Below are 27,993 nucleotides of genomic sequence, written 5' to 3'. Positions count from 1 at the left end.
TCTAAGGTACATGTTTTTACTAAGTGGTGTCAGATTTAATCAGACATTATTTTCAAAATCTATAAACCTTACATTCAAGAGATTTTACCTATTCAGGATTCAGTTTGTGTCATATGTAATTATCTTAGTATTTACTATAGCTTTACGCATTTCTTTGCGGTTTATTTTCAATGCATTATATAATATCTCTTGAATTGAGGCTATTATCTATCACTTTTATATCAAGTGCTTTATATGAAGGGATGGCTTATGAGAGTTAAATTCACACTAACATTTCATAAATTTTCCAAAATATTGCTGAAACTGTTTTTGCTGGGCAGAAGAGAAACCAGTGCTCGGGGATTTTCCTTAAAGGGAGATTTGTTACACTTTGTTGCACATCTGTGTAGGTCCCAGTTGCTGGGTGAAGATAAACTAACACAGAATTATTAGAGATTGAATGACATATATTTAAAAACCTATCCCAGGTTTTCTGGTCTCAGCCCAGAACTTCATTTATTTAACATCATCTTATCCTTCTTTTTTTTTTATTATTATTCTTTGTACAGACTTGTTTTACTTAAATTAGAATTACAGAGAGAGAGAGAGAGATCTTCTATTCACTGGTTTGATCTCCCCCAAACAGCAGCAAGGGTAGCAGCTGAGCCAATCCGAAGGCAGGGGCCAGGAGCTTCTTCCAGGTCTCCCACGCGGGTGCAGTGTCCCAAGGCCCTGGGCTGTCCTCAACTGCTTTCCCAGGCCACAAGCAGGGAGTTGGAAGGGAAATGGAGCTGCCGGGATTAGCACCGGCACCCATATGGGATCCCGGCGCGTTCAAGGTGAGGACCTTAGCCGCTAGACCACACAGCTGAGCCCTGTTTTTTAAAATTTTTTATTTGAAAGGCAGATTTACAGAAAGAGCAGAAGAGACAGAGAGATCTTCACTCCTCTAGTTCACACTCCAAATAGTTATAACAGCTGGGTCAGCCTGAAGCTAGGAGTCTAGAGCTTCCTTTGGGTCTCCCACATGGGTGTAGGGGACCAAGGACTTGGGCCAACTTCTACTGCTCTTTCATGCACATCACCAGGGGGCTAGATGGAAAGTGGAGCAATCAGGATTTGAACTAGCATCTAAATGGGATGCTAGGGTCACAGGCAGAGACTTATTAACCTACTATCACCACACTTTTGGGCATTTCTCATTTTATTCCACTCCTTTCTAAAAAATACATATTTGGGGGGGAGTGACATAAAAGAGACTTATCTTGGCAGGGCCCAGTGCGACAGAGTGGTGGCTAAGGTCCCCACCTTAAATGCACTGGGATCCCATATGAGCGCCGGTTCTAATCCCAGCAGCTCCACTTCCCATCCAGCTCCTGGCTGATGGTCTGGGAGAGCAGTTGAGGACAGCCCAAGGCTTTGAGACCCTGGAAGCTCCTGGCTCCTTGCTTCAGATTGGCTCAGCTCCAGCTGCTGTGGCCGCTTCAGGAGTGAACCACTGGACGGAAGATCTTCCTCTGTGTCTCTCCTCCTCTCTGTATATCTGCCTTTCCAATAAAACTAAATAAATCTTAAAAAAAAAAAAAAAAAAAAGACTTTTCTTGATATATGCTTTTGTTCACTTTTCCTTGATTAAAAGTTTTGATCTTGTATATATCTCCCAAATAAAACACTGTAAAATTTTGTTCTTTAATATCATAAAAATAATATCAAGGGCAGGTGTTGAACCAATGAAAACCTTGACACTGTCCATGCTAGATTGATTTTTTAAAAAATATTCATTTATTTTTTTTGAAAGACAGAGTTACAGCAAGATGAGACACAGAGACATGCTCCACTCATGGTTCAGTCCCCAAATAATGCAATGGCCAGTGCTAAGCAAGGTCAAAGCCAGGAGCTTCAGCAACATCTCCCACAAGGCCGAAGGAGCCCAAATACTTGAGTCATCTTCTGTTGTTTTCCCAAATGTATTAAATTAGAAAGGTATATCAGATTTATGGAGAGAAGGAGAGACAGAGAAAGATCTTTCATCTGCTGGTTCACTCCCCAAATGGACATAACAGCTGGAGCTGAGCTGATCCGAAGCCCGGAGCCAGGAGTCTCTTCCAGGTCCCGGCATGTACAAGGCAAGGACTTTCGCCACTAGGCTATCGTACCAGGCCCCAAAATAAAACAAAACAAAAAACAATGGTGCTCTTACAGAAGGCTGGTATTGCAGATGGTGACTTAATTGTTGTGCCACAACCCTGACCCCAGTAAATTCTTTTAGGACACTGAAACTTGATTTATACATTGACATTTTATTAGGAACACATAAATTTATATTTTGTATCATCCTGATGTCTTAAAGGTTTGTCATTTCAAGGATTCTCTTCATCATTAACATTATCTGTCTTAACTTTACAACTACCGCTCCTGGCTGCTGGTGGGCCTCAGGACGGGGCGTCTTGCTCGGATCCCAACTCCAGCCACCAAGTGCACGTGGTGAGTTGTCCCTGGGCCTGCCTGGGTTGGGGGGGGGGGGAACTCCTCCCTCCCGGTGAGTACACCAAGGAGGGAAGTCTCTGTGACTGGGTAGGTCCAGGTCCCACCCACAGCCCTCATTGGGTGGTGAATGGGACTGGGGAGGGGCGTGACCTTGGGCCTAGGAGTTTAAATTTCCAGCAGCTGGAGGCTGCTGGTGGGCCTCAGGATGGGGCGTCTTGCTCGGATCCCAACTCCAGTCACCATGTGCACGTGGTGAGCTGTCCCGGGCAGCCAGTGCGCCATTTGGCGCCAGGCTCTGCCTACTGGCTGCCCAGCCAGGGCAGCTCTGGAGTTTTGGTTCTTTGAATCACTGCTTAGGTAGCTCCAGGTTGATCCCACTGTGCTTCTGGGATCTGAGTCGATCCTAAAGATTCCCAATGACAGTAACTCTTCCTTTGAAGAACTTGTAATCACTGAACAATGCTGAGCACCGAACACCAGTTCATGCAAAAGCTAAGGGTTTGGGCTTGTTCAGCAGGATATCTTATTATCTGACATGATGATGGATCAGGAAACAGGTCATATTAGGCAGGGCCATGACATTAACTAGTATTCGACAACCATATCCGGGGGTAGATTCTGTGAGGGATGTGTGGGCCACACCTGTGGAAATTCTAGCCCCATTGGTTACCTCAAGAGTTTGGGTGGTGATGGACTAAGCTAGGTGTGACCAAGGAGCCTGCCATCAATCACAGGTAAAGGAACCCGCAACCGTCTGGACTGGTCAAGGCAGCAGCACCCAAATGTGCATCCTGAATAGGGTGTGGGGGGGCTGGGCTGCAACATTCACCAGCTCATACACGGCCAAATGGAAGGCCAGACTGCTCCGGGCACTGGCCTAAAACCAACTGGCATGTATGAGAACTGGGTCTGGGAGGGGATCAAGTGGCGGAACTTGGGAAACTCTCCTGGCGAATCATAGCTCCCGCTGGTGAACATGTGGTTCAGATCTGGGGGTCGGACAAGCTGGGCAAAGTAGCTCCAACAGTTGGCTAATGTGTAAATTGGTAATGGAATGGGATGTACTGGGCAGGACTGAGCAAACCTTAGCCTACAAGCGAAACTAGAAACCAGGATGGAGCACAGGTCATGCCGAGCTAGGCTCTTGCACCTACTGGTCTGCATGAGTCAAGGACACTAAGCTACAGTGTCCAAGGCAGAGGCCAAGACAAGTGAGGGACTGAGCCAAGGTGAGTCAGAGCAGCCACTGGCATGCGCGGGATCTATGGCTGGGAACAGGCCCAGTTGGGGAGCTAAGGGGACACCCTAACTGGGTTGAGGTTCCCACCAAGGGGCACGTTGGCTGGAATGGGAGCTGCGTTGTAACCAGGAAACAGTTGTAGTCTCCCTTGGCACTAGTGTGGACTGGGACTGGACGCACCAGGCCAGGCCAGACCCCGACACCGTCTGGTGTCCTGGAGGACCAGGGGAGATGTGGGATGGACTAGGAGAGGTCTCAACCCCTACTGAGCCATATGTGAGCCGTATGTGGGTATGGACAAGCCATGGTTGGGCTGAAACATCCAACAGCAAGAACCAGAATGGGTTGAAAGCCAGTCAGGAAAAGCCACTGTTCCTGCTAGGACAGGAGGTGAACTGAGTAGGGCTGGCTCATGGACCCTCTGGTATGCGCAAAATCTGACATTGGGAGGGGTTCTGATGGAGGAGCCTGGGCAACTCCTCTGGCAGGACACAGTCCCTGCAGGTAAGCGCAAGAAGCATGATTGGAAACAGCCCAGAATAGGCCATGGAAAGTTTCCCACTGGCATACGTTTGGCATGGATCGGGAGCAGACCAGGCTGAATCAGTTCACGTCATCCACTGGCAAATCCGAACACCAGAACAGAGTGTGGGTCAGGCCAGGTTTGGTCGCAACAAAAACCAGTGCACAATATGGAATGCCAAGGTGAGGTTGCCTGTACTGGATGTGACCACAGCACCCAACCAGCACGCAGGAGAACCAGGAATGGAGGGGTCAGAGCCAGCAGGGCAATTTAAGGGCTGGTCCCCTCGCCGGACAGCTACTCACACTGGAGAGCATGGGCTGGGATGGGGACAGACCAGACTAAGCAGGGCTGCAACACCTGTGCGCCTCATGTGGACTAGATCAGGGAAAAGCCAGGCTGGGCTGATTGATCCTACTGCTGCAAACAAAATTAGAGTGGGGGAGGGTTGTTTGGGTTTAGCCACAGCATCAGCTGACAAAGGCTGGCACTGGGTGCTAATTCTCTCAAGTCAAACCACAGAACCACCTGAAGAGTGCATGAACCGGGATTGAGAGAGACCTGGGAGGGAAACAGTGGGCTCTTCCCTCTTAGGTTACCACTCCCACTAGAGGGCACAAAAACTAGGACAGGGGCTGGGGTGGCTAGACAGAGAGGCACTCAACAACATCCGTGAGGGCTGGATAGTGGAGCTGGTTAGATGGAACTAAGCTTTAATACCCATTGACATGTATGAGAGCCGAATGGGGTGTGGGACAGACTGAACTACTGCTACACATACTGGCAAACCAGGGTAGGGGGCGGGCCTGGTAGGGGTTATTGTGGGTCGCTCTGACTAGGCTGCAGCTCCCACTGGTTGATGTGAGGGCCGAGTATGTGCTGGGCAGAACCAGGCTGGACTGCAACACCCATTGGTTCCAGTGGAAGTCGGGACTGAAAACAGAACCAACCCAGAAACTACAACCACCAGCTGATCGGGGCGATGGACTGTGCCGGACCCTGTGCTTGCTAGTACATTCAAGAATCTGGTCTGGGAATACCTCAGACAAAGTTTCTTTGGAGATCTCCCCAATCGAAATGCCGGACTCAGAACCCTAACCAAGAAAAGACAGAAGACAGAACAAGTCAATCAACCACCTCAGCTACATGTTGGCAGCGAAATACTGGGCAAACAGAGACTTTATGATGGACCATGTCAATCAGTGGATTCTTCAACGACCTCATCGTGCTTGGAGTGGCGAGACTGGCAACGATTCATAACTGGTGAACTATCAAAACCACTTGAGCAAGTATCTCAGAGCATGCCCCACATCTGGGACTTGGGGTGGGTGGGAAACTGGGTGGGGCTTCTCCCTCAATATCCCCCTTTACCTCAGATACATGAAGGAAACAATATGGCAATAATAGTCTTACCCACTTCCCTATAGCCCTTGAACCTTTTTACCCTAATTAACTATGTAAAGATTGTCAAAAATATAATTTAAAAAACCCCAAAACAAAAAAAAAAACTTTACAACTACCACAGTGGTTCGTTTTTCACTGTTTTAAATTACTAATTGAGGGCCCAGCATGATAGCCTAATGGCTAAATCCTCACCTTGCAAGCACCAGGATCCCCATATGGATGCTGGTTCATGTCCTGACCGCTCCACTTCCCATCCAACTCCCTATCTGTGGCCTGGGAAAGCAGTGGAGGACAGCCCAAAGCCTTGGGACTCTACACCCATGTACAAGACCCAGAAGCAGCTTCTGGCTTGTGGCTTCAGGCTGGTTCAGCTCTGGCTATTGCAACCACTTGATGAGAGAATCAACAGATAGAAGAACTTTCTGTATCTCCTTTCCTCTATAAATCTGCCTTTCAGAAAAATAAATTTTTCAATATAAATAAAATTAGTAATTGATCCTTACCTTTAATTTTTCTTTTAGATATGTCTATCTGTAGACTTAGCTTTCTCTTAAGATCTAAATCAACTTGTAACTGGTAAAATCTTTGTTTCTATTTAATTTTGCTCAATTTGGACTTGTTTTTACCTTTCCACATTATGCTTTTTATTTACCTTGTTTCTCTTTCTTTTATATTTATTATTTATTTTACTTAAAAGTCAAACAGAGAGACAGGGAGAGAGACAGAGAAACAGATCTTCCATTCGCTGGCTCACTCATCAAATCGCTGTTAACACCCGTAGCTGAACAAGTCCAAATCCAGGAGCCAGGAGTCTCTTCCAGGTCTCCCATGTGGGTACAAGGTGCTAAGGCCTTGGGCCATCCTTTGCTGCCTTCCTAGGCCATCAGCAGCGAGCTGTATTGGAGGTGGAACAACTGGATCTTGAACTGGCACCTCTACGGAATACCAACACCACAGACAGGGAATGAGCTTGCAGCACCACAGTGCTTGCCCTGCCCTGGTTTCCTACATATCATACTTTTCTAGTCTCCCTTTATACTTTGGGAAGTTTCTGTTCTTAATTCTGTTTTCCTCATTTCAACGGCTGGAAGTTGTTGGACCACCTTGGTCTTTCTGAAAGTTCTTTAAAATAGTTTTTATAAGTAGACAATTCTATACTAATTGATTTTTCTCTCTGACTTTCACTGCTATTTGAAGTCTAACTGGCATTCCTTTGAAAACTATTTATCTTTTCTATGTGACAAGAAGCTAATCCTTCTCTGATACTCTTTATCTCACTTAACTGCAAAATATAGATATAAATTCTTTTTAACTTTTTTCATATATATTATGCCTTATGTATTTCCATATTATATTTCATAAATCTTTTCAAATTTGTCTTCCATTTTTCTGTCAAACACTGCCGGATCTCCACTTCACTCACACATGTGTTAGACTCACCTTATCCTTCCTTTCAACTCTCAGCATTTTGTTCTGGGAAATTATGTCAGATATTTCAGTTCATGCAATTTTGCTAATCTGCTGTTCAACTCATCCACTAAGTTTTTAATTTTAAGTTGTATTTTTAACTTCTAATATTATTCTTTGGTTCTCTTTCAAATCTGCAGAAAAGCATATCTGACAGTCCTGCACTCCTTTCTGTATTTTAGATTCCATCTTTTTTTTTTAAAGATTTATTTATTTTTTTAATTACAAAGTCAGATATACAGAGGAGAGACAGAGAGGAAGATCTTCCCTCCGATGATTCACTCCCCAAGTGACCCCAACGGCCGGTGCTGCGCAGATCCGAAGCCGGGAACCTGGAACCTCTTCCGGGTCTCCCACACGGGTACAGGGTCCCCAAGCTTTGGGCCGTCCTCAACTGCTTTCCCAGGCCACAAGCAGGGAGCTGGATGGGAAGTGGAGCTGCCGGGATTAGAACCTTAGCCCCTAGGCCACGCCGTCGGGCCCAAAAATAAATAAATCTTAAAAAAAAAAAAGATGGGGGGACCGGTGGCGTGGCCTAGCAGCTAAAGTCCTCACCTTGAACGCGCCGGGATCCCATATGGGCGCCGGTTCTAATCCCGGCAGCTCCATTTCCTCTGTATCTCTCCTCCTCTCTGTATATCTGACTTTGTAATAAAAATAAAATAAATGTTTAAAAAAAAGAGATTTATTTATTTTTATTGGAAAGGCAGATGCTGGCATCACAGGCTTAACTCACTGCACTATAACATTAACCTCTGCATGGTTACTTTACACTTTGTATCTTATCATTCCAATAACTGACTTTTTTCGAAAAAATATAATTATTTTATTTGAAAGAGTTAGAGAGAGAGAGAGAAAGAGAGAGAGAGAGAGAGAGAGAGAGAAACCTTCCATCTGCTAGTTCATTCTCCAAATGGCCACACAGCCTGAGCTGCGATGGTCCGAAAACGGGAACCAGGAGGCTTTTCCAGGCCCCCAACACAGGTGCAGGGCCAAGGACTTGGACCATCCCCACCACTTTCCCAGGCACGCTAGCAGGGAGCTGGATAAAAAGTAAAGCAGCACCCATAAGGGATGCCGGTGCTTCTGGAAAGGGGTTAGCTTGCTATGCTTCTATGCTGGCAGGCCCAATAATTTAAGTTTTATAGGTTTGTTTCTTTGTTTCTATCAAATCTCACTCAGAGTGGCTTATTTGCTTTCACTCAAGAACTATTTACTGTGTGTGGGTATATTTCACTGCCTTTATATGTGGGGATTCTGAAAGTCCTAGTCAGAGAAAACTTCCTCTCAAAACGTTTTGTACTTGCTTCCAACCGAGTCAGGAGTGGATACTGAGCATGGTCCTATTTAGCATCCTACTCAGAGGCTCTTCAACTGCTTGGGTTCTAATACTTAGTCTCTCATTTTCTCATTTGACCTTAGAGCCATGCTGCCTTTTGTTTCCCTTCACATTTGCTCCCAGCTCCAGCTCACTCTGCACTTTACTGAAGGAACAGACCCCTGGGGAGCTGCCTCCCTCTCTAGCATCTCACCAATGTTTTACCTGGGTGCCAGACAACTTGTACCCATACCCAGCAACCTCCAACACGGGAAGCACAGAGTGTGCTCAGAGACCTCTTTCCAGAGGGGACAGTGTGTGTGTGTGTGTGTGTGTGCATGCGCATGTGTGTACCCGCACATGCGCTGACATCATAGTGAAGAAATCTGACAAGAACTATCTCTGCCAGGCAATCCAGGTCAGCAACATTAGTAGTAAGCCATGTCGAATTATACCCTGGTACTGACTGTTTAGTTTTTACCGTGTTTCCTCTGGCTGCTCTCCAAACTCAAGACTCCTGTTGAGGCCAGCATTGTAATGTCAGCCCCCCTTAAAACTTTATTGTGGGGCCTGGTAGCGTGGCCTAGCAGCTAAAGTCCTCGCCTTGAATGCACCGGGATCCCATTTGGGCGCCGGTTCAAATCCCAGCAGCTCCATTTCCCCTCCAGCTCCCTGCTTGTGGCCTGGGAAAGCAGTCGAGGACGGCCCAAAGCCTTGGGACCCTGCACCCCCGTGGGAGACCCAGAGGAGGTTCCTGGTTCCTGGTTTCGGGTCGGCGCAGCACCAGCCGTTGCTGTAACTTGGGGAGTGAATCATCGGAGGGAAGATCTTCTTCCTCTCTGTTTCTCCTCCTGTCTGTATATCTGACTTTGTAAGAAAAATAAATAAATCTTAACAAAAAAAACTTAATTGTGCAGACATAGATGGACTGCAGAACCAAAAATGCAAATCAAGCAACACAAGCCTGAACAAAAACAAAGTCCAACCTGTGAACCAAGGAGATGAGCACAGGACTGAGACCTGAACTCCAGAGCCTCTTTCTTTTCCCCCCATTTTATCTGAAAGGGGTGTGTCGCTGTCCTGCAGCGATGGACTTGGTGCACGGAGCCGATAATAACATGCTTGGACTACTGACTGATGATCAATAGCCAAAATTTATTAGGGGCAACAGACTTTATATGCTCAGGGTCATACAGGATTAGGGTAGAGATACTTAGTTCATCAACACAACCATCAACTGTTTCTATGCCTTAGTTTGGAAGTCCTTTTGTTTTTTTTTTTTTTAATCCACTAATGTAATATATTACATATTATAAATAACATATTATAGAACAGAATTCTAAACTTTTAAAATTACTGTCCTTTTGCCTTGTATATTACTTCCCACTCAACTGTCCTTATACAAATGATATCTCATCAGGTATACAAAGGGTAGCCATACAGTTGTTCTCATGCAAAGGATATCCAATCAGTCACACACAAGACATCCAGTCAGTTGTTTATCATACAAATATTGTCCCATCAACTGTAATCCTGTGCTGGTAGGTCGCTGACCTACGGTCACAATGTCCTCCTACAGGGGTGCACACACACCTTCCATCTGCAGGTTCACTCCCCAAGGGCCTGCAACAGCCACAGGCAAATCCAGGAGCCAGGAACTCTAACCAGGTCTCCCATATGGAGGCCTGGGATCTAAGGACCTGAGTTACTTCAGCTGCTCTCCACAGTACACAGGAAGCCATCTCAGAAACCGAGGGGCCAGGACTCAAACCCAGCATTCCAATGTGTGGTGTGGATGAACTAGGCAACGACTTAACAGCTACATCAAATACCTTCTCACAGAGAGCACTTTCTGAAACGAGATCCAACCAACAAAAAGATCTAGTGCTGGAGCCGATCTTACTAAACTTTACTGTAAATAGCCTCAGTTGAAGCTCCTCCAATCACAACTTTCCTTGCCAGCACTTGCACATATCAGTTTTTCTGCCTAACCCATAAAACTTGCCCAGACTCTGGAACAACAAGGAAGGAGGATGAGAACCACGAAGCCCTTTCATTAGCTCTGTTCTCTTAAACAAAACACCAAAATGTGAAGCACTCATCTAATTAACAATTGCTATAGCACACGTTTACAATTCTTGTCTACATCCAGTCTGAAACACTCAACCGCAATAGAGTGTTTCTGGATAATCTTTACAATCAATCACACTTCAATTCAAAGCCAACCCTAAGGTCAAAGTGCATGACTCTGAAAATACTGCCTTACTCAGGGACAGTACACTGGCTCAAATAGCTAATCCTCTATCTGCAGGTGCCTGCATCTCCTATGAGCGCCAGTTCATGTCCTAACTGTTCTACTTCCCATCCACTCCCTGTTCATGGCCTCAGAAGGCAACAGAGGATGGCCCAAAGCCTTGGGACCTTGCACCTGCATGGGAGACCCTGAAGGGGCTCCTGGCTCCTGGCTTCAGATGAACTCAGCTCCAGTCACTGTGGGCACTTTGGGAGTGAACCAGCAGACGGAAGATCATTTCTGTATATATATCCTTTTCACTGTGCATCTGCGTTTCACATGAAAAGAAATAAATCCTTAAACAAAGAGTAAAAGAAAATGACATTAAGAATGGAAGGATATAGGGCCCAGCGAAATAGTGTAATGGTTAAGGTCCTCGCCTTGAACGTGCTGGGATCCCACATGGGGGCTGGTTCTAATCCCAGCAGCTCCACTTCCCATCCAGCTCCCTGCCTGTGGCCTGGGAAAGCATTTGAGGACGGCCCAGAGCTTTGGGACCCTGCACCTATGTGGGATACCCGAAAGAGGCTTGGGGCTCCTGGCTTGACTGGCTCAGCTTCAGCTTGGGGAGTGAACCATTAGACAGAAGATCTTCCTCTCTTTCTCTCCTCCTCTCTGTATATCTGCCTTTCCAATAAAAATAAATAGATCTTAAAAAAAAAAAAAGAATGGAAAGATATGGGTTTAGTTTAAGTTAGAACGAAATGTAGCTTCAGGTTCGTGGCTTTAGTCTGGTCCAGCTCCAACTATTTAATCATTTACAGTGAATAGTGCATAGAAGACTCTCTGCCTCTCCTTCTCTCATCTGTAACTCTGACATTCAAGTAAATGCAATAAATATAATAAATTTTTTTTTAAATGGGGAACGGCGCAGAAGCCTAGTGGTTACAGTCCTCATCTTGAACGCATCAGGATCCACATGGACACTGGCTGTAACCCCAGCGACCCTGCTACCCAACCAGCTCCCTGCTCGTTACCTGGGAAAACAGTCAAGTACCCTGAACCAAACTGGGAGATGAGAAAAAAGCCCCTGGCTCCTGGCTTCAGATCGGCTCAGGTCGGCCCACTGTGACCACCTGGGGAATGATTCAGCGATGGAGAAACTTCCTCTCTGTCTCTCCTCCTCTCTATCTTACTTTCCAACAAAAAAAATTTTTTTTGATCTTTAACATGATGGTAAAAGAACATAAAAGCAACTCAGAATTTTGTCTGATCCTTTTAAAACAGAAAATGGCAATCTATAATTTCTAATATTATAAATCTTTCTTTTTCTGTTCACAATGGAACTTTTTTTTCTAAGGATTTATTTTATTTTCTATCACAAACTCAGATATACAGAGAGGAGGAGAGACAGAGAGGAAGATATTCCGCCTGATGATTCACTCCCCAAGTGACTGCAACAGCCAGTGCTGAGCCAATCCGAACCCAGGAGCCAGGAGCTCTTCTGGGTCCCCACGCAGGAGCAGGGTCCCAAAGCTTTGGCCCATCCTTGACTGCTTTCCAGGCCACAAGCAGGGAGCTGGATGGGAAATGGGTCTCCGGAATTAGAACCGGCACCTTACGGGATAACAGCACGCTCAAGGCGACGACTTTAGCTGCTAGGCCACAGTACCAGGCCCTCACTGTGGAACTTTCATCTAAAGGATATTAAAGGAACACTACATGTCCGTGCTAGATACCAAAAATCAGAGGGTAGAAAGCAGGTGAAACTCATCACTAGAATGAAGTGCAAGAAAGACGAGAGGGGATGAAGGCTATAACCAAGTACTAGTAAATTTAAACCTAGCATACTAAACATTTTTCTTTCATCAAAGAGCCTTTATCTCAACATCTCTCTAAAAGAAAATAGAGTAAGAAGACATTTTTAAAGCCTATCTTTATTTTAGCCAGAAAAGCCTAATGTTTCCAAGCACAGATGGAATTGTGTTGCCTCTCCAGAAGGAGCAAGGAGGCTCTACTACTTTCCCTGCTGGCTGTGCATTTCTCCAGTGTTCTATAATTAAAATCAGTGGGAGCTGTACAATCTGACAGCTTACCAAAACTTCAACAACTTTTGCTTTCTTGACGAACAGATAAGACAGACTAGTTGCTTTGTACAACTGTTACATTCTGGAGCAGGCTCGATGGCTCAGTGGCTAAATTCTTGCAAAGCACAGGCCAGAATCCCATACGGGTACCAGCTTGTGTCCTGGCTTCTCTTCTCATGCAGCTCCCTGCCTGTGGCCTGGAAAGCAGTCAAGGATGGGCCAAAGCCTTGGGCCCTGCACCCGCATGGGAAACCTGGAGGAGGTTCCTGGCTCCTGACTTCAAATTGGATCAGCTCTGGCCATTGCAACTGTTTCAGGAATGAACCAGCAAACGGAAGATCTTTCTGTCTTTCCTTCTCTTTGTAAAACCGCCTTATCCAAAAAAACAAAAAGTTAGGGCCCAGCACAGAGGCCTAGTGGCTAAAGTCCTCATCTTGAACGCACCAGGATCCCATACGGATGCCAGTTCTAATTCCGGGAGCTCCACTTTCCATCCAGCTCCCTGCTTGTGGCCTGAGAAAGCAGTTGAGGATGTCCCAAAGCCTTGCGACCCCGCACCCGAGTGGGAGACCTGGAGGAAGTTCCTGGCTTTCGATCAGCTCAGCTCCAGGCATTGTTGCCACTTGTGGAGCGAATCATTGGATGGAGGATCTTCCTCTCTGTATATTTGACTTTGCAATAAAAATAAACAAATCTTTAAAAAATTAGGAAATCTTTTTTTTTAAAGATTTATTTTTATTACAAAGTCAGATATACAGAGAGGAGGAGAGACAGAGAAAAATCTTTTTTTTAAAGATTTATTTATTTTTATTACAAAGTCAGATATACAGAGAGGAGGAGAGACAGAGAGGAAGATCTACTATCTGATGATTCACTCCCCAAGTGACCCCAACGGTCGGTGCTACGCCAATCCGATGCCGGGAATCTGGAACCTCTTCTGGGTCTCCCATGCGGGTGCAGGGTCCCAAAGCTTTGGGCTGTCCTCGATTGCTTTTCCAGGCCACAAGCAGGGAGATGGATGGAAAGTGGAGCTGCCAGGATTAGAACTGGCACCTATATGGGATCCCGGGGCGTTCTAGGCGAGGACTTTAGCTGCTAGGCCACGCTGCGGGCCCAAAAAATTAACAAATCTTAAAACAAAATAACAACAAAAAAGAAATATGCCCATGCTACAGAACCATGTGAAGTTTGTCAAATCTGTATCACATTTTGAGTTATAGGAATGGTGACTTGCTACAAAATTTAGCAATTAACTTACTAAAGTATCTAGTAGAGCAAATTATGTTATACAGATGCTTTGAATGTAGTTAACATCCTACTGTGTGACAGACAAAGCAATAAAATGAAGAACACAGCAACTGATCCTAAAATCACAGATTTCAGATTCCAAAGCCTAAGGCATACTAGTTCAGAAAAGCCCGTCCTAACCTAGCCGTTGAACACACCACTTGGGATGCCAGTGTGCCGTATCATAGTGTAGGAGGACATTGTGACCGTAGGTCAGCGACCTACCAGCACAGGATTACAGTTGATGGGACAATATTTGTATGATAAACAACTGACTGGATGTCTTGTGTGTGACTGATTGGATATCCTTTGCATGAGAACAACTGTATGGCTACCCTTTGTATACCTGATGAGATATCATTTGTATAAGGACAGTTGAGTGGGAAGTAATATACAAGGCAAAAGGACAGTAATTTTAAAAGTTTAGAATTCTGTTCTATAATATGTTATTTATAATATGTAATATATTACATTAGTGGATTAAAAAAAAAAAAAACAAAAGGACTTCCAAACTAAGGCATAGAAACAGTTGATGGTTGTGTTGATGAACTAAGTATCTCTACCCTAATCCTGTATGACCCTGAGCATATAAAGTCTGTTGCCCCTAATAAATTTTGGCTATTGATCATCAGTCAGTAGTCCAAGCATGTTATTATCGGCTCCGTGCACCAAGTCCATCGCTGCAGGACAGCGACATCATAGCACCTGCTTTCAGTTCTGGCAGTGCTCCTATTTCTAGCTACCTGCTAACGTATACCCTGGGAAGCACCCAGGGATGGCTCAGGGACTGAGTCACTGCATTTCACATGGGAAATGCAGACTGAATTTCTAGTTTGCAGCTTCTGCCTGACTCAGCCCTGAACACTGCAGACATCTAGAGAGTAAGCCAGCACAGGGCAGCTCTAGACATCTCCCATATTGGTTGGTGTTGTGTCCTAGAAGCTGTGATGAAAGCATTCCATATAAGCACCAGCTTATATCTTGGCTGCTCCTCATTTGGGATCTAATTCCCTGCCAATACAGCTGGGAAGACAGCAAACGATGGCCCCAGTCCACAAGTCCCTGCTATCCACCCAGGAGACCCAGAAATCCTTGGCTCCTCGCTTCCAACCAGCTCAGCCTTGGCTATTACGGCCATTGGGGAGTGAAACAATGGATGCAAGATCTTCCTCTCTGTCTTTCCTCCTCTCTGTATATCTGCCTTTCCAATAAAAATAAATAAATCTTAAAAAAAAAAAAAAAAAAAAAAAAAACTCGTTACAGGGCCCAGCACAATAGCTCAACGGCAAAATTCTCACAAACACCAGCATCTTCTATGGGTGCTGGTTCATGTCCTAGCTATTCCACTTCCCATCCAGCTCCCTGCTTATGCACTGGGAAAGCAATAGAGCATGGCCCAAAGCCTTGGGACCCTCCATCTGCATGCAAGACCCAGAAGAAACTCCTGACTCCTGGCTTTGGATCGGCTCAGCTCCAGAAATTTGGGGAATAAACCCGTGGATGGAAGATCTTTCTCTGTCTCTTCACTCTGTAAATCTAACTGCCTTTCTAAAAAAAGTAAATATGATCTGCCCAATAAAAATAAACAAATCTTTTTTTGGTTTTATTTTATTTATTATTATTATATATATTTTTTTAATTCTTAAAATTCATCATACAATTCTGTATAGTCTGGGATTCCCCCTCCCCCCATTTCCCCTGATTGATTTTTCCCATGTCACACTCTTCATAAGGAGTTACAATTCCAACAGTCTGCTCTTCAGTGTGCCCCAACAATACTGGTACAGACAATGTGAGACAGCCCAGCATCCCATTGTCTAGGTATGTCCAACTCTTTCGTTGGGAGTCCAAAAAATAAATAAATCTTAAAAAAAAAAACAAAAACAACTTTGGAGCCCAGCACAGTAGCACGGTGGCTAAAGCCTTCGTTTTACACACGCTGGGATCCTATATGGGCAGCCCCACTTCCCATCCAGCTCCCTGCCTGTGGCCTGCTAAAGCAGTGGAAGATGGCCCAAGTCATTAGAACCCTGCACCTGCGTGGGAGACCAAAAAGAAGCTTCTGGCTCCTGGCTTCAAATCGGCTCAGTTTTGGCCGTTGCAGCCACTTGGGAGAGTGAATCATGGGACGGAAGATCCTCTCTATCTTTCCTCCTCTCTGTGTATCTGACTTTCCAATAAAAATAAGTCTTACAAAAAACACTTTGATACAATACTTGAGGCCTTAAAGGTAGTTTCATGTTTTAAAACATAATGAGAGGGCCCGGCGGCTAAAGTCCTCGCCTTGAACGCCCCGGAATCCCATATGGGCGCCGGTTCTAATCCCGGCAGCTCCACTTCCCATCCAGCTCCCTGCTTGTGGCCTGGGAAAGCAGTCGAGGACAGCCCAATGCATTGGGACCCTGCACCCGCGTGGGAGACCTGGAGGAGGTTCCTGGTTCCCGGCTTCGGTTTGGCACGCACCGGCCGGTTGCGGCTCACTTGGGGAGTGAATCATCGGATGGAAGATCTTCCTCTCTGTCTCTCCTCTCTGTATATCTGACTGTAATAAAATAAATAAATCTTTAAAAAAAACATAATGAGAGATAAAAAAAACTATTTTACAACTCTATCAATGGAATTAATGAAGAAAAGGTGATCAGACAATCACAGAGGAGGCAGGGAACAGACAGTGCAATATAAATTTTATAATTGGGCTGAGGCACGTACATTGCAGCGTAGGCTAAGCTTCCACTTGCAGCACCAACACATGTAGGTGCCAGTTTGAGTCCTGGCTGCTCCGATTGTCATGCAGCCCCCTGATACTGGCCTGAGAAAACAGCAGCGACTGGCACAAGTCCCTGGGCCCCTGGAGCCACATGGGATCATCAGAAAGCTCCTGGCTCCTGGCTTTGGATCAACTCAGCTCTTGCTGTTGCGGCCACTTGGGGAGAAAACCAGAGGATGGAAGATCTTTCTCTCTGTATCTCCTTCTCTCTAAATCTGCCTTTAAATAAAAAAAGCAATCAATCTTAAAAATAATAACAATAATAATCTAAACTGAGAGCATACCGGATCTAATAAGTAGCAGCATCTAAAATCCCACACTATGTCAAGATCCTTTCCTTTGGACCTCTTTATACTCACTACTGTGTTTTACCAGAACGACTTCTCTAGCTCTACTTATCCTCTAGTTCATCTCTTCCAGCCTTCTGGCTAAAAATAATCTACAGACTAAATAAACACCCTGAGGTGGTTGTTGCAGAAATCTGCATATACTAAAACTATTGAGCTGTACACTTGAAATAAATCATATTTATAAATGATATCTCAACAATATATCTAGAAAGACGATCAAAACCCAATATGAAAAACCCACAAAAACAAAAAAACCTAACATAACCATGCCAAAATGGCGATCTTTCTCTCAAACCTGCTTCACTCACAGCTTTCCCTGAATTAGTAAATGCCAACTCTTTCTAGTCAACTCCTCACAGACACTAACACACCGACCCGGTCATCTGAATTACTCCTTTCACTCCACATTTAATCCACCTAGAAATCCAGCTGGCTCTACCTGGGCCAAGTCACCAACCTTTACACCAAAGTACAAAGCCATCAATGGTATTCCTGTTTCTGTAGCAACCGGATTGACCTTTACAAACACCAATCAGGTGGGTTTCTCCATACACTTAAGCTGCTCCCATGTCATTCACAAAGAGTTCAAGTCTTTTTTTTTTTTTTTAAGATTTATTTTTATCAGACAGTCAGATATACAGAGGAGAGACAGAGAGGAAGATCTTCTGTCCGATGGTTCACTCCCCAAGCAGCCACAACGGCTGGAGCTGAGCCAATCCAAAGTCAGGAGCTTCTTCTGGGTCTCCCACGCGGGTGCAGTGTCCCAAAGGTTTGGGCCGTCCTCGACTGCTTTCCCAGGCCACAAGCAGGGAGCTGGATGGAAAGCACAGCAGTTGGGATACAAACTGCCGCCCATTTGGATAAAGGACGGCCCAAAGCCTTGGGACCCTACACCTGTGTAGGAGACCTGGAAGAGGCTCCTGGCTCCTAGCTTCAGATCGGCTCAGCTCCAGCCACTGTGGCCACTTGGGGAGTGAATTAGCAGATGAAAGATCTTTATCTCTGTATATTTCCCTTTCTAATAAAAAATAATAAAATAAATCTAAAGAAAAGAGTAACAAAGTTATATTGCACAGTAGGACAAATACAACAATCAACTACACACTTCAAAATGGCTAATAGGGAGGAATATGAACGTTACTAACAAAAAACTGCTAGATGTTTTGAGGTGGTGAATGTAATAGTTACTCTGATCTGATTATTACATACATATAAATAACACAAACACATATATATAAAATACACTGACATATCACACTGTTTCCCATAAATATGTCCAACTATAAACTCCGACACACTCTAAGCTCAGGACCTTTGTTACGATCTTTTTAAATACTTCTTAAAATACTTACAGAGGGGCAGCACTATGGCACAGTGGGGTAAGCCACTACTTGAGATGCTGGGATCCATATTGGAGTGCCTGGCTCTGAGTCCCACCTCCACTTCCTATCCAGCTTCCTGATAATGCAGACCTGGAAGGCAGCAGGTGTAACTCAAGCACCTGGATCACTTTCAGTCAAATGGGAGACCAAAAATGAATTTCTGTCTCCTGGCTTCAGCCTGGCCAGCCAAACCATTGTGGGCATATGAGGAGTAAACAAGCAGATGGAAGATCTCTCTTTCTCTGACTTTCAAATAAATAACTTTTTTTAAAAAAATGAACATTGAAAGTGCTACTGAGGGGCCCCAGCGTGATAGGGGAGCGGCTAAAGTCCTTCCCTTCAACATGCTGGGATCCCATATGGGCGCCAGTTCTAATCCCGGCAGCTCCACTTCCCATCCAGCTCCCTGCTTGTGGCCTGGGAAAGCAGTCAAGGACAGCCCTAAGCTTTGGGACCCTGCACCCGCGTAGGAGACCCGGAAGAAGCTCCTGGCTTTGGATTGAATCAGCTTCAGCCGTCGCAGCTCACTTGGGGAGTGAACCATCAGACGGAAGATCTTCCTCTCTGTCTCTCCTCCTCTCTGTATATCTGCCTTTCCAATAATAATAAATAAATCTTAAAAAAAATAATAAAAATAAAAATGCTACTTAAGGAATTGAATTAACCTAGGAACTTATAAGCAAAATTCATCTTGGAACTAAAAATTATAATCTGTATCTAGTTGAAAAACTAATTATTTATACACATGAGATATGATATGTTAGAAAAAAATAAACTGTACAAAGTTAACAGTTACGGCTTGTTAAGTGACACAGGGAGTTAAGCTGCTGCTTACAATGCTAGCATCCAGGCTGAAGTGATGGTCTGAGTCCTGGTCACTCTGCTCTTGACCTGCCTTTCTGCTCCTGCGCCTGGGTATGCAGCAGGTCATATCCCAAGCAGCTGGGCTCCTGCCAGCCAATGGGAGGCAAGGATGGAGTTCTTGGCTCCGGAATTTGACATGGCCTAGACCCAGCTGTTACAGTCACTTGCACAGATGATAGAAGATCTCTCTCTCTTTGCTCTCTCTTCTTTCTTCTGACATTCTTCCCATTCTCTGTCACATTGGTTTTCAAATATAAGTAAACAGTTCAAAAAGCTAAATTTCCCATGGTCTCAGGCCCCGAGAGTACTAAAATTTCAAATATAAGATAGAAGCACTGAGGGCCCGGCGCCGTGGCCTAAAGGCTAAAGTCCTCGCCTTGAATGTGCCAGGATCCCATATGGGTGCCGGTTCTAATCCCGGCAGCTCCACTTCCCATCCAGCTCCCTGCTTGTGGCCTGGGAAAGCAGTCGAGGATGGCCCAGATCCTTGGGACCCTGCACCCACGTGGGAGACCTGGAGGAAGTTCCTGGCTCCTGGCTTCAGATCAGCATAGCATCAGCTGTTGCACTCACTTGGGGAGTGAACCATCAGACGGAAGATCTTCCTCTCTGTCTCTCCTCCTCTCTGTATATCTTACGTTGCAATAAAAATAAATAAATCTTATAAAAAAAAGTCAGGTTCATTTGATTAAATAATAATAGAGTTTTGATTGCAAAACATTCTGGGTCAGGGGACAGTTCAGTGCTTCTATCATTTTTTTTTTTTTAAAGATTTATTTATTTTTATTGGAAAGTCAGATATACAGAGAGGAGGAGAGACAGAGAGGAAGATCTTCCGTCCGATGATTTACTCCCCTAGTCAGTGCAACGGCTGGAGCTGAGCCGATCTGGAGCCAGGAGCCAGGCACATCTCCAGGTCTCCCACGCGGATGCAGGGTCCTAAAGCTTTGGGCTGTCCTCAACTGCTTTCCCAGGCCACAAGCAGGGAGCTGGATGGGAAGTAGGGCTGCCAGGATTAGAACCAGTGACCATATGGGATCCTGGCGCGTGCTAGGTGAGGACTTTAACCACTACGCTATCGCACTGGGCCCGAACCTTGCTTTTAAGGAGATTCTTATAAACTGCTACACGCTTAAATAGTATGCTCAATTTACTTCTCATTTTAGTAATCACAACTACAAATAGTACAAGATGATCAGTTTTGTAATGACAGGAAAAAAATTCCAGTTTCAGAATTCTAACATTCTAGTTAATCTATATGGTCTCATCTTGGATAACTAAATTATCAGCTACTAACCTAAGGCAAGTCAATCTCTCAGTGACTCCACTTCTCATTGGTAAAACAGGAATCATTGGCCCCAGTGAGATAGCATAGTGACTAAAGTCCTCGCCTTGCATGTACCGAGACTCTGTATTGGCAACAGTTTGGGTTCTGGCTGCTCCACTTCCCTTCCAGTTCCTTGCTTGTGCACTGGGAGAGCAAAATAAGACAGTCCAAGGCCTTGGAACCCTGCACCCACGTGGGAGACCCAGAAGAAGCTCCTGACTCCTGGCTTCTAGTTTTGGATTGGCTCAGTTCCAGCTCTTGCAGCCATTTGGGGAATGAACCCGCAGATGGAAGATTTGTCTGTCTCTCCTTTCGTTTGTAAATCTGACTTTCCAACAAAAATAAATAAATCTAAAAAAAAAAAAAAAAATAGGAGGACCCGGCACAGCAGCCTAGTGGCTAGTCATTGCCTTGCATGAGCCAGGATCCCATATGGGCACCAATTTGTGTTACGGCAGCCCGGAATCACATCCAACTCCCTGCTTGTGACCTGGAAAGCAGTGGAGGATGGCCCAAAGCCTTGGGACCCTGCACCCACATTGGAGACCCAGAAGAAGCTCCTGCCTCCTGGTTTTGGATCAGCTCAGCTCAGCACAGCTCTGGCCATTGCAGCCACTTAGGGAATGAATCAGCAGATGGACAGTCTTCCTCTCTGTCTCTTCTCTCTGTATATCTGACTGTAAATCTTTTTTTTAAATTACAAAAAGATAGGAATAGTCATAGTACTTCAGAGCATTTCTGCAAGAAGCACATGATAAATTCAGCTACACAATCATTACCAGTTTCATGGTGTACCTCAGGACCCTGAGATACCAGGTGAGAAGTCACCATCACTGATGGCAGTGCTAACAGGGACCAGTAGGGTGGCATAGGAGGCTAACCCTCCCCCTGCAGCACTGGCATTCCAAATGGGCACCTGTTTGAGTCTTGGCTGTTCCACTTGCAACCCAGTTCCCAGAGGAGGATGGACTAAGGCTTTGGGCCCCTACCCCAAGTGGGAGACCTGGAAAAACCCCCTGGCTCCCAGATTCAGCCCACCTCCGGTCCAGCAGTCATTTGGAGAGCGAACCAGTGAGTGGAAGACTCTCTTTCTCTCTCTCTCTCTCTCCTACTCTATAACTCTTTCAAGTTAAATACATAAATCTTAAAGAAATATAATAGCACTTTGCAAGATCTCTGCCCACAAATAAATTCTGTGAGAAGATTTTTTTTTCCTAATCCAAGTTTATATCATCTGCTTCATGAAAAACATACCAGATTGTATGGAGATTTGCTTCAAAATAACGAATGGAAAGGGACAGAGAAGAAAGATGAAAAATGACTCACCAATCATTTGATAAGGGGGTGAGTAGCAGGAAGAATGAAGGAGGAAAAGAGGTGTTATTAAAGTCTGTATCAAAAATAGCTGAAGGGAAATCTGAACAGGTGCTCCACAACTGACTGATAATTGCCCTTCTACTTTTCTTAAATTGTCATAATGACTTCTAGAATAAACCAAACCACTCAATCATTAGAAATCAGACCAAATAAATGAATCACAAACAGCATTTGCCATTTCAACCATGAGTTTTGCAGAAGCCTTGTGAATTCACTGCAGAGCGGCTGGCCCAGCTATCCTCCACTGATGGGAATCTAACATCTAACACTGTAACCAAACTTCTGCTGCAGTTATTTTGAATGTTCAAGATCAGAAAACTATTTGCATCATCATTGTAATAAACAATCTGAACGTTTTTTGTGTGCCAGGCCTTATGCTTAAGTACGCACATTATCCTTCTGAACCCAGACACAATACCATGAGATATCCTTATCTCCACTTAGAGACGGTAAGTTCACCTTATAGTCTGTCTTTGCATAGTATCACCAGTAGTAAATGCTACCGTGAACACTGAAACTAGGTCTAATGTTAGTTCTTCTACTATATATTAATACCCATTTTACATTAAAAACAGGAGATCACGGGGAGGAGCTTGGTGCCTGCATCCTGCACTGTAGTGACTGTTCTTGAGTCCTGGCTCCGCTTCTGATTCCAGCTTCCTGCTAAGGACTCAAAGACGTGGTTCAGGTTCTGCTCCTGGTCTAGACATCTGGACAGTGAATCAGCAGATAGATCTCTGTCTCTATGCCTTCCAAACAAACAAACAAAAACTTTAAAATAAATAAAAACAATAGGTAAAAATGTAGAACTAATAATCCAGTCAAATGACACATCAAGTCCAAAAAAGAGTCCTATCCTGAACCTGTTGACAACCATGCCTATCATTTCTGTCACCAAATCATAAACATTTCCTTCTGACAAATGGAACTTAAAATGACGTCATTTCTCAAGCTTTTAATTAATTATTTCACAACATTACGTTGGTAAATATTTACCAACATGCCAAGCACAATCCTAGCTGCCACAGGACATGGCAGCAAACAAGAAGCTCTGTTATCTGGTGGGGGAAGATAGACAACAAGCCTGAATAAGCAAATACAGGAATCTCAGGGCACAGAGGGTAAGGTACCATTGGTCCAAGTCCCGACTGCTCCACCTGTGATCCAGCTCCCTGCTAATGTTCCTAGGAAAGCAGCAAAGGTGGCCCGAGATTTCAGCTACTACACTCATGTGGGAGATCTGGAAGAAACCCAGCTCCTGGCTTCTGCCTGGGAAGCTCCAGCCATGGTGACCATTTGGCGAGTCAACCAGCAGATGGAAGCCTTCTCTCTCTGTCTCATCCTTTCTAATAAACAAGTCTTAAAAAAATAATAATAAGGTAGGGCCCAGCAGTAACCTAGCAGCTAAAGTCCTCGCCTCACATATGCCAGGATCACATATGGATGCCGGTTCATATCCCGGCTGCCTCACTTCCCATCCAGCTCCCTGCTTATGGCATGGGAGAGCAATCGAGGACGGCCCACAATCTTGGTACCCTGTACCCATGTGGACCTGGAAGAGGCTCTGGGCTCCTGGCTTCGGACTGGCTCAGCTCCGGCCGTTGTGCTCATTTGGGGAATGAATCATCGGATGGAAGATCTTCCTCTCTGTCTCTCCTCCTCTCTGTATATCTGACTTTCCAATAAAAATAAATAAATCTTTAAAAATAATAACAATAGGGTCCGGCGGCGTGGCTTAGCAGCTTAAGTCCTCGCCTTGAAGGTGCTGGGATCCCATATGGGCGCCAGTTCTAATCCCGGCAGCCCCACTTCCCATCCAGCTCCCTGCTTGTGGCCTGGGAAAGCAGTCGAGGACGGCCCAAACCTTTGGGACCATGCACCCACGTGGGAGACCCAGAAGAGGTTCCTGGTTCCCGGCTTCAGACTGGCACAGCACCGGCCATTGCTGTAACTTGGGGAGTGAATCATCGGACGGTAGGTCTTCCTCTGTCTCTCCTCCTCTTTCTGTATATCTGACTTTGTAATAAAAATAAAATTAAATATTTAAAAAATAATAGCAATAATAATAATAATAAGGTAATTCCACTGAAAATCATAATAGCAACTTCAAGGACTATATGAAATATGCTGATCAGGGAAGGCCTTTCTAAGGAAGTAATACATTTCACCTTAGAACTAAATGAGACAGAAAAAGGCAAGGACTGACTCTGCCTAACAAGCAACACAGAGCTAATGATGTAAGCTCTTGAAGAAAACAGTTTAGATCTGAATCCTGCCACAACGGGATTTCAGTGGAAGATTTCAAGCAGAGGAATAACCGCTTATACCTAAGAACACTTTAGAAAATGGTGAGAATGAATGCCACAGTCAAGCAAGTTAAAAAGAGCCTGAATAAAAATCAGCAGACCCCCACCTTTGGAGTATACCTGTAGGCAGACCTATTTGCTTTCTCTCAACTTTGATTCACAGTGGACAAGCCTCTATTACAGCCAATGAAATTAAAGATTCAGTGAGAAGGTCTTGAGGATAGGTTACACAATCATTTAACTATACAGGAAGGTCTAAACATAAACCACTAAAAAATTTTTGTTTAAATAAGCAGCACAAATGACATTAGGAAAATGGGCAGAAAGACTGAAAATGACCAAAAACCTTGGCTTCACAGTTTTGCGTAAAGCAACTCCAAACCGTAACAAGCCCACCTGTGAATGTGAACCTAAATGAAGATGAATGGGGCCCAAAGCCCTCGCCTAGCAGCTGAATCCTTGCCTTGCATGTGCTGGGTTCCCACATGAGTGCCAGTTTGGGTTCCAGCTGCTCCACTTCCCATCCAGCTCCGTGACTGTGGCCTGAGAGAGTGGTGGAGGAAGGCCCAGAGCCTTGGGACCCTGCATCAGTGTGGGAGACCCAGAGGAGGCTCCTGGCCCCTGGCTTCAGATAGGCTCAGCTCCTGCTGTTGTGGCCAACTTGGGGAGTAAACCAGTGGATATAGGATCTCTCTGTCTCTCCTTCTTTCTGTAGACCTTACTTTTAATTAAAATAAATTTTTAAAAAAAACGAATATTGGTGGGCCCAAGTCCTCCATCACTGGGCCAGCTCTCTCAATGGGCTTGTTTTATATTAGACAAATGAAGAGCATACAAAATGGCAACACACTACCCTTGACCATCTTAGAAGTTAAATTTCATCAGTCAGAGTTTTCACAAAGCCAGAAGCATCGAACTTCCTGAATCAAGGTGAACACACTTGCAATGATGCATGGCCACCCTGCAGCAGCCACTTTGTCAGTCTGAATACAGCAATCAGGGAAGTTCAGCTCAGGCACTGTATCAGCAAGGGCAAAGGCACACGGATTTTGTTTGCAGCGTTATCTCATTACTGCTGACAAGGGAGAAATTACAAGTAACTGTCACTTGTAGAGCCTCCCAAGGCAGGGAGAGGGACCAACTTATTCTCACAAGCACTAAAAGTATGAAGTCAAAATGAGAAATGTAGAATGCTGGCATGGGTTAGTAAAAACATGTCTTAAACCAGAGTGAAGAATATGTTCTCATGCTGACAACAGCACGGCTGCTGCTGAACCAAGTACCTCCAACACTATCCCACAGGGTTAGTGGCAGAGTTAAATCCTAACCCCACCACTCTACCAAGTGACATGAGGAAACTTAGCAATCTGAGCTTTGGTTTCCTCAGTCGTAAATGAGTGATTAAAACACCTCCTTCTCAAGAGACTTCCTGGCATATCTTAAGGCCTAAGAGGGGGGTGGGCACAAAGCTATGGGAGTCTCTGGTGATGAGTGTTAGTGTATTTGATGGTTGATATTCTGATCTCACCTTTCAGCAGGACAGCAACTATCAGAAATGCTGCTGGTAACTACAGGGAATCTAGTCTAGTTTTTAAGCTCAGCGTTTCTATTTGAAGAACCCCCACCAAATCTCTCTCCCAACAATAACTTTCAACACAACTAGTTTGTGGTTTGGGGCCTGTAACTCAGCATGCTGCTCCATCTGTCCCCTAAAAGGTAAACACACACACAAAAAATACTACAGGGACAGTGGCAAAAGTGGAACAAGTAAACGTTAGCAGGATGAAGGATGTTACTAGAGACACAGCCCAGCAGCAAACATATCCAAAGAGATACACAGGAGTTAGGGTTAACCCTCCCTGCTCAGCAAGAAGCAACAGTGACTTCACACTTCCTCTTGCAGGTTGGAAAATTTAATTCTTCTTTCCTAAACCTCTTTTCAGTAATACAGCAAAAAAAGAGGGGCAAAGAAACCACAGGTGAAGACCGAAAAGTAGGAACAGGACAGGGGTCAGGGATATCACACATTCAAAAAAAGCATGTTTCCTGTTTTGATTAGCTATGGGATCACACCCTCAGGTGAGTCAGGAGTAGCCCCCGTTGACACTACAAGGCAGAGTAATGACATGCACTAGAGCACAGCAGATGCTGCTGGGCCCCACCAAGCCAACAGGTGACAGAAACACCTCCGGGGGCTGTCGGCGTCCGTGCAGGCACCCACCGCAATCAGCCAAGGCAAAGACTCTCCTTATCACGCATCCTCAAGTTTTCCTTCGCTGGACTCCACAGAATGGCCCGACACCTTCCAGGGCAGTAGGTGGATCTATTAATGCTGGAAATCATAACCTCCCTAACCAGCAGGAAACCCAGACATCAAACACGTCAAGGCCTGTAGCAAAATCAACGGACGACGCGACAATCCCCGCGAAGGTTCGTTCGGTAAAACCCCACACCACGCCTTAACAAACAAGGGACCAAAATTTAAAACAAACAAAAAACACATCTTCCATCTCTACTAATTTGGGCCCAACGGCCCAAGGTCACACCAAGTCAGTGGCTTTGAAAAAAAAAATCCTCAAAATGAGCTTCCTGCAATTGAGGACAACCTTGGCTGGCAAGGGACTCTGGGCCTGGGACCACTCAGATCACTGTTTTCGACGGGAACGGCACCACGAACACGGGGAGCTCGGCAGGAGAAACGCCAAGCCCCCCAAGTGTCTCCCCCTCAGCCTTGCCCTCCCTGGCCAAGCCCCGACACTCACATCTCCGGAGCCACTTCATCCAATGGTAGACGATCGTGCTGTGGTGTTTCTTGTTCTCGATACACCAGGACGACAAGCCTTGAATGGATTCCATCGTGTTGGTGACCGATTGCAGTTTCCGATCCAGCGAGGACTCCAGAGCCCCCGCCGACGAGGCCGACGAGGAGGAGGCCTTGCTGCTGCCTCCGCCGCCGCCGGCCGCCATCTTCCCGGTCTGCACAAGCGCCGCTGGCTTCTCTGGCGGCGGCGGCGACGGCGGCGGGAGCGGCCGAACGATCGGTGCGTGTGCGCCAAGAGCCGCCGGAGACGGGAGGGCGGCCAGGGGGTGGGGACGGCGGCCGCGCGAGGCTCCTCGGCCGCGGCCCGGCGCGCTGGCGTCTCCCGACGCGCTGCCAGCAGCGGCTTGCCGGTTGCCAAGGTTTTATCGATGTTGTTCAAGGGCTTGTGTTTGGACCAAAGGGATGACGCAGAAAATCGGATCTGCAAAGCCGTTCGAAACGTCCGGCCCCGAAAACGAATGAATGTGACGATACTTGGGGCTCTCGGCGCCACGGCCCTTTCCCCACCCCTCTCCCGCACGCCTGGGAGCGCGGGTGGGCGTTAATATCTTCAACGGAATACTACCCGACTGTCCTCCAGTTGCAGAAATCTTTCTCCATTAGATTCTCTAGCACAGAAAAGGCCCCACAGCTCCCCGGGCACGACTTTCTTTTTTTTTTTTTTTTTTTCTCTTTTTTTGTGCAACGCAATAGCAAGCCAAGGGGCAGCAACAGAATCGCGCACGCGCCGCTAAGCCCCGCCCTTCTGCTTCCTTCTCCTCCTAGAAAGCCCAA

General features: G+C 45.6%; 1 protein-coding gene across 4 annotated transcripts in view; it reads right to left on the bottom strand.

The window, feature by feature from the left end:
* The window catches only part of RPRD2 (regulation of nuclear pre-mRNA domain containing 2), a 75,763-nt gene extending 47,780 nt beyond the window's left edge, over positions 1-27,983 (bottom strand). For 2 of the 4 annotated variants that reach the window (XM_036494340.2, XM_036494341.2), the window contains exon 1: positions 27,161-27,983. In XM_036494340.2, coding sequence (XP_036350233.2) covers positions 27,161-27,365 — 205 coding nt within the window. In that variant the 5' untranslated portion in view covers positions 27,366-27,983. The remainder of the gene's footprint in view (positions 1-27,160) is intronic. The other 2 variants (XM_004588855.4, XM_004588856.2) reach the window with 1 other exon arrangement.
* Between the last annotated feature and the right edge of the window lie 10 nt (positions 27,984-27,993).

The sequence above is a fragment of the Ochotona princeps genome, chromosome 2 (assembly GCF_030435755.1).
Source record: "Ochotona princeps isolate mOchPri1 chromosome 2, mOchPri1.hap1, whole genome shotgun sequence".
In the NCBI taxonomy this organism is placed as follows: Eukaryota; Metazoa; Chordata; class Mammalia; order Lagomorpha; family Ochotonidae; genus Ochotona; species Ochotona princeps.
The sequence above is the reverse complement of the archived record's forward strand: the minus strand, read 5'-3'. Positions and strand labels throughout refer to the sequence as shown.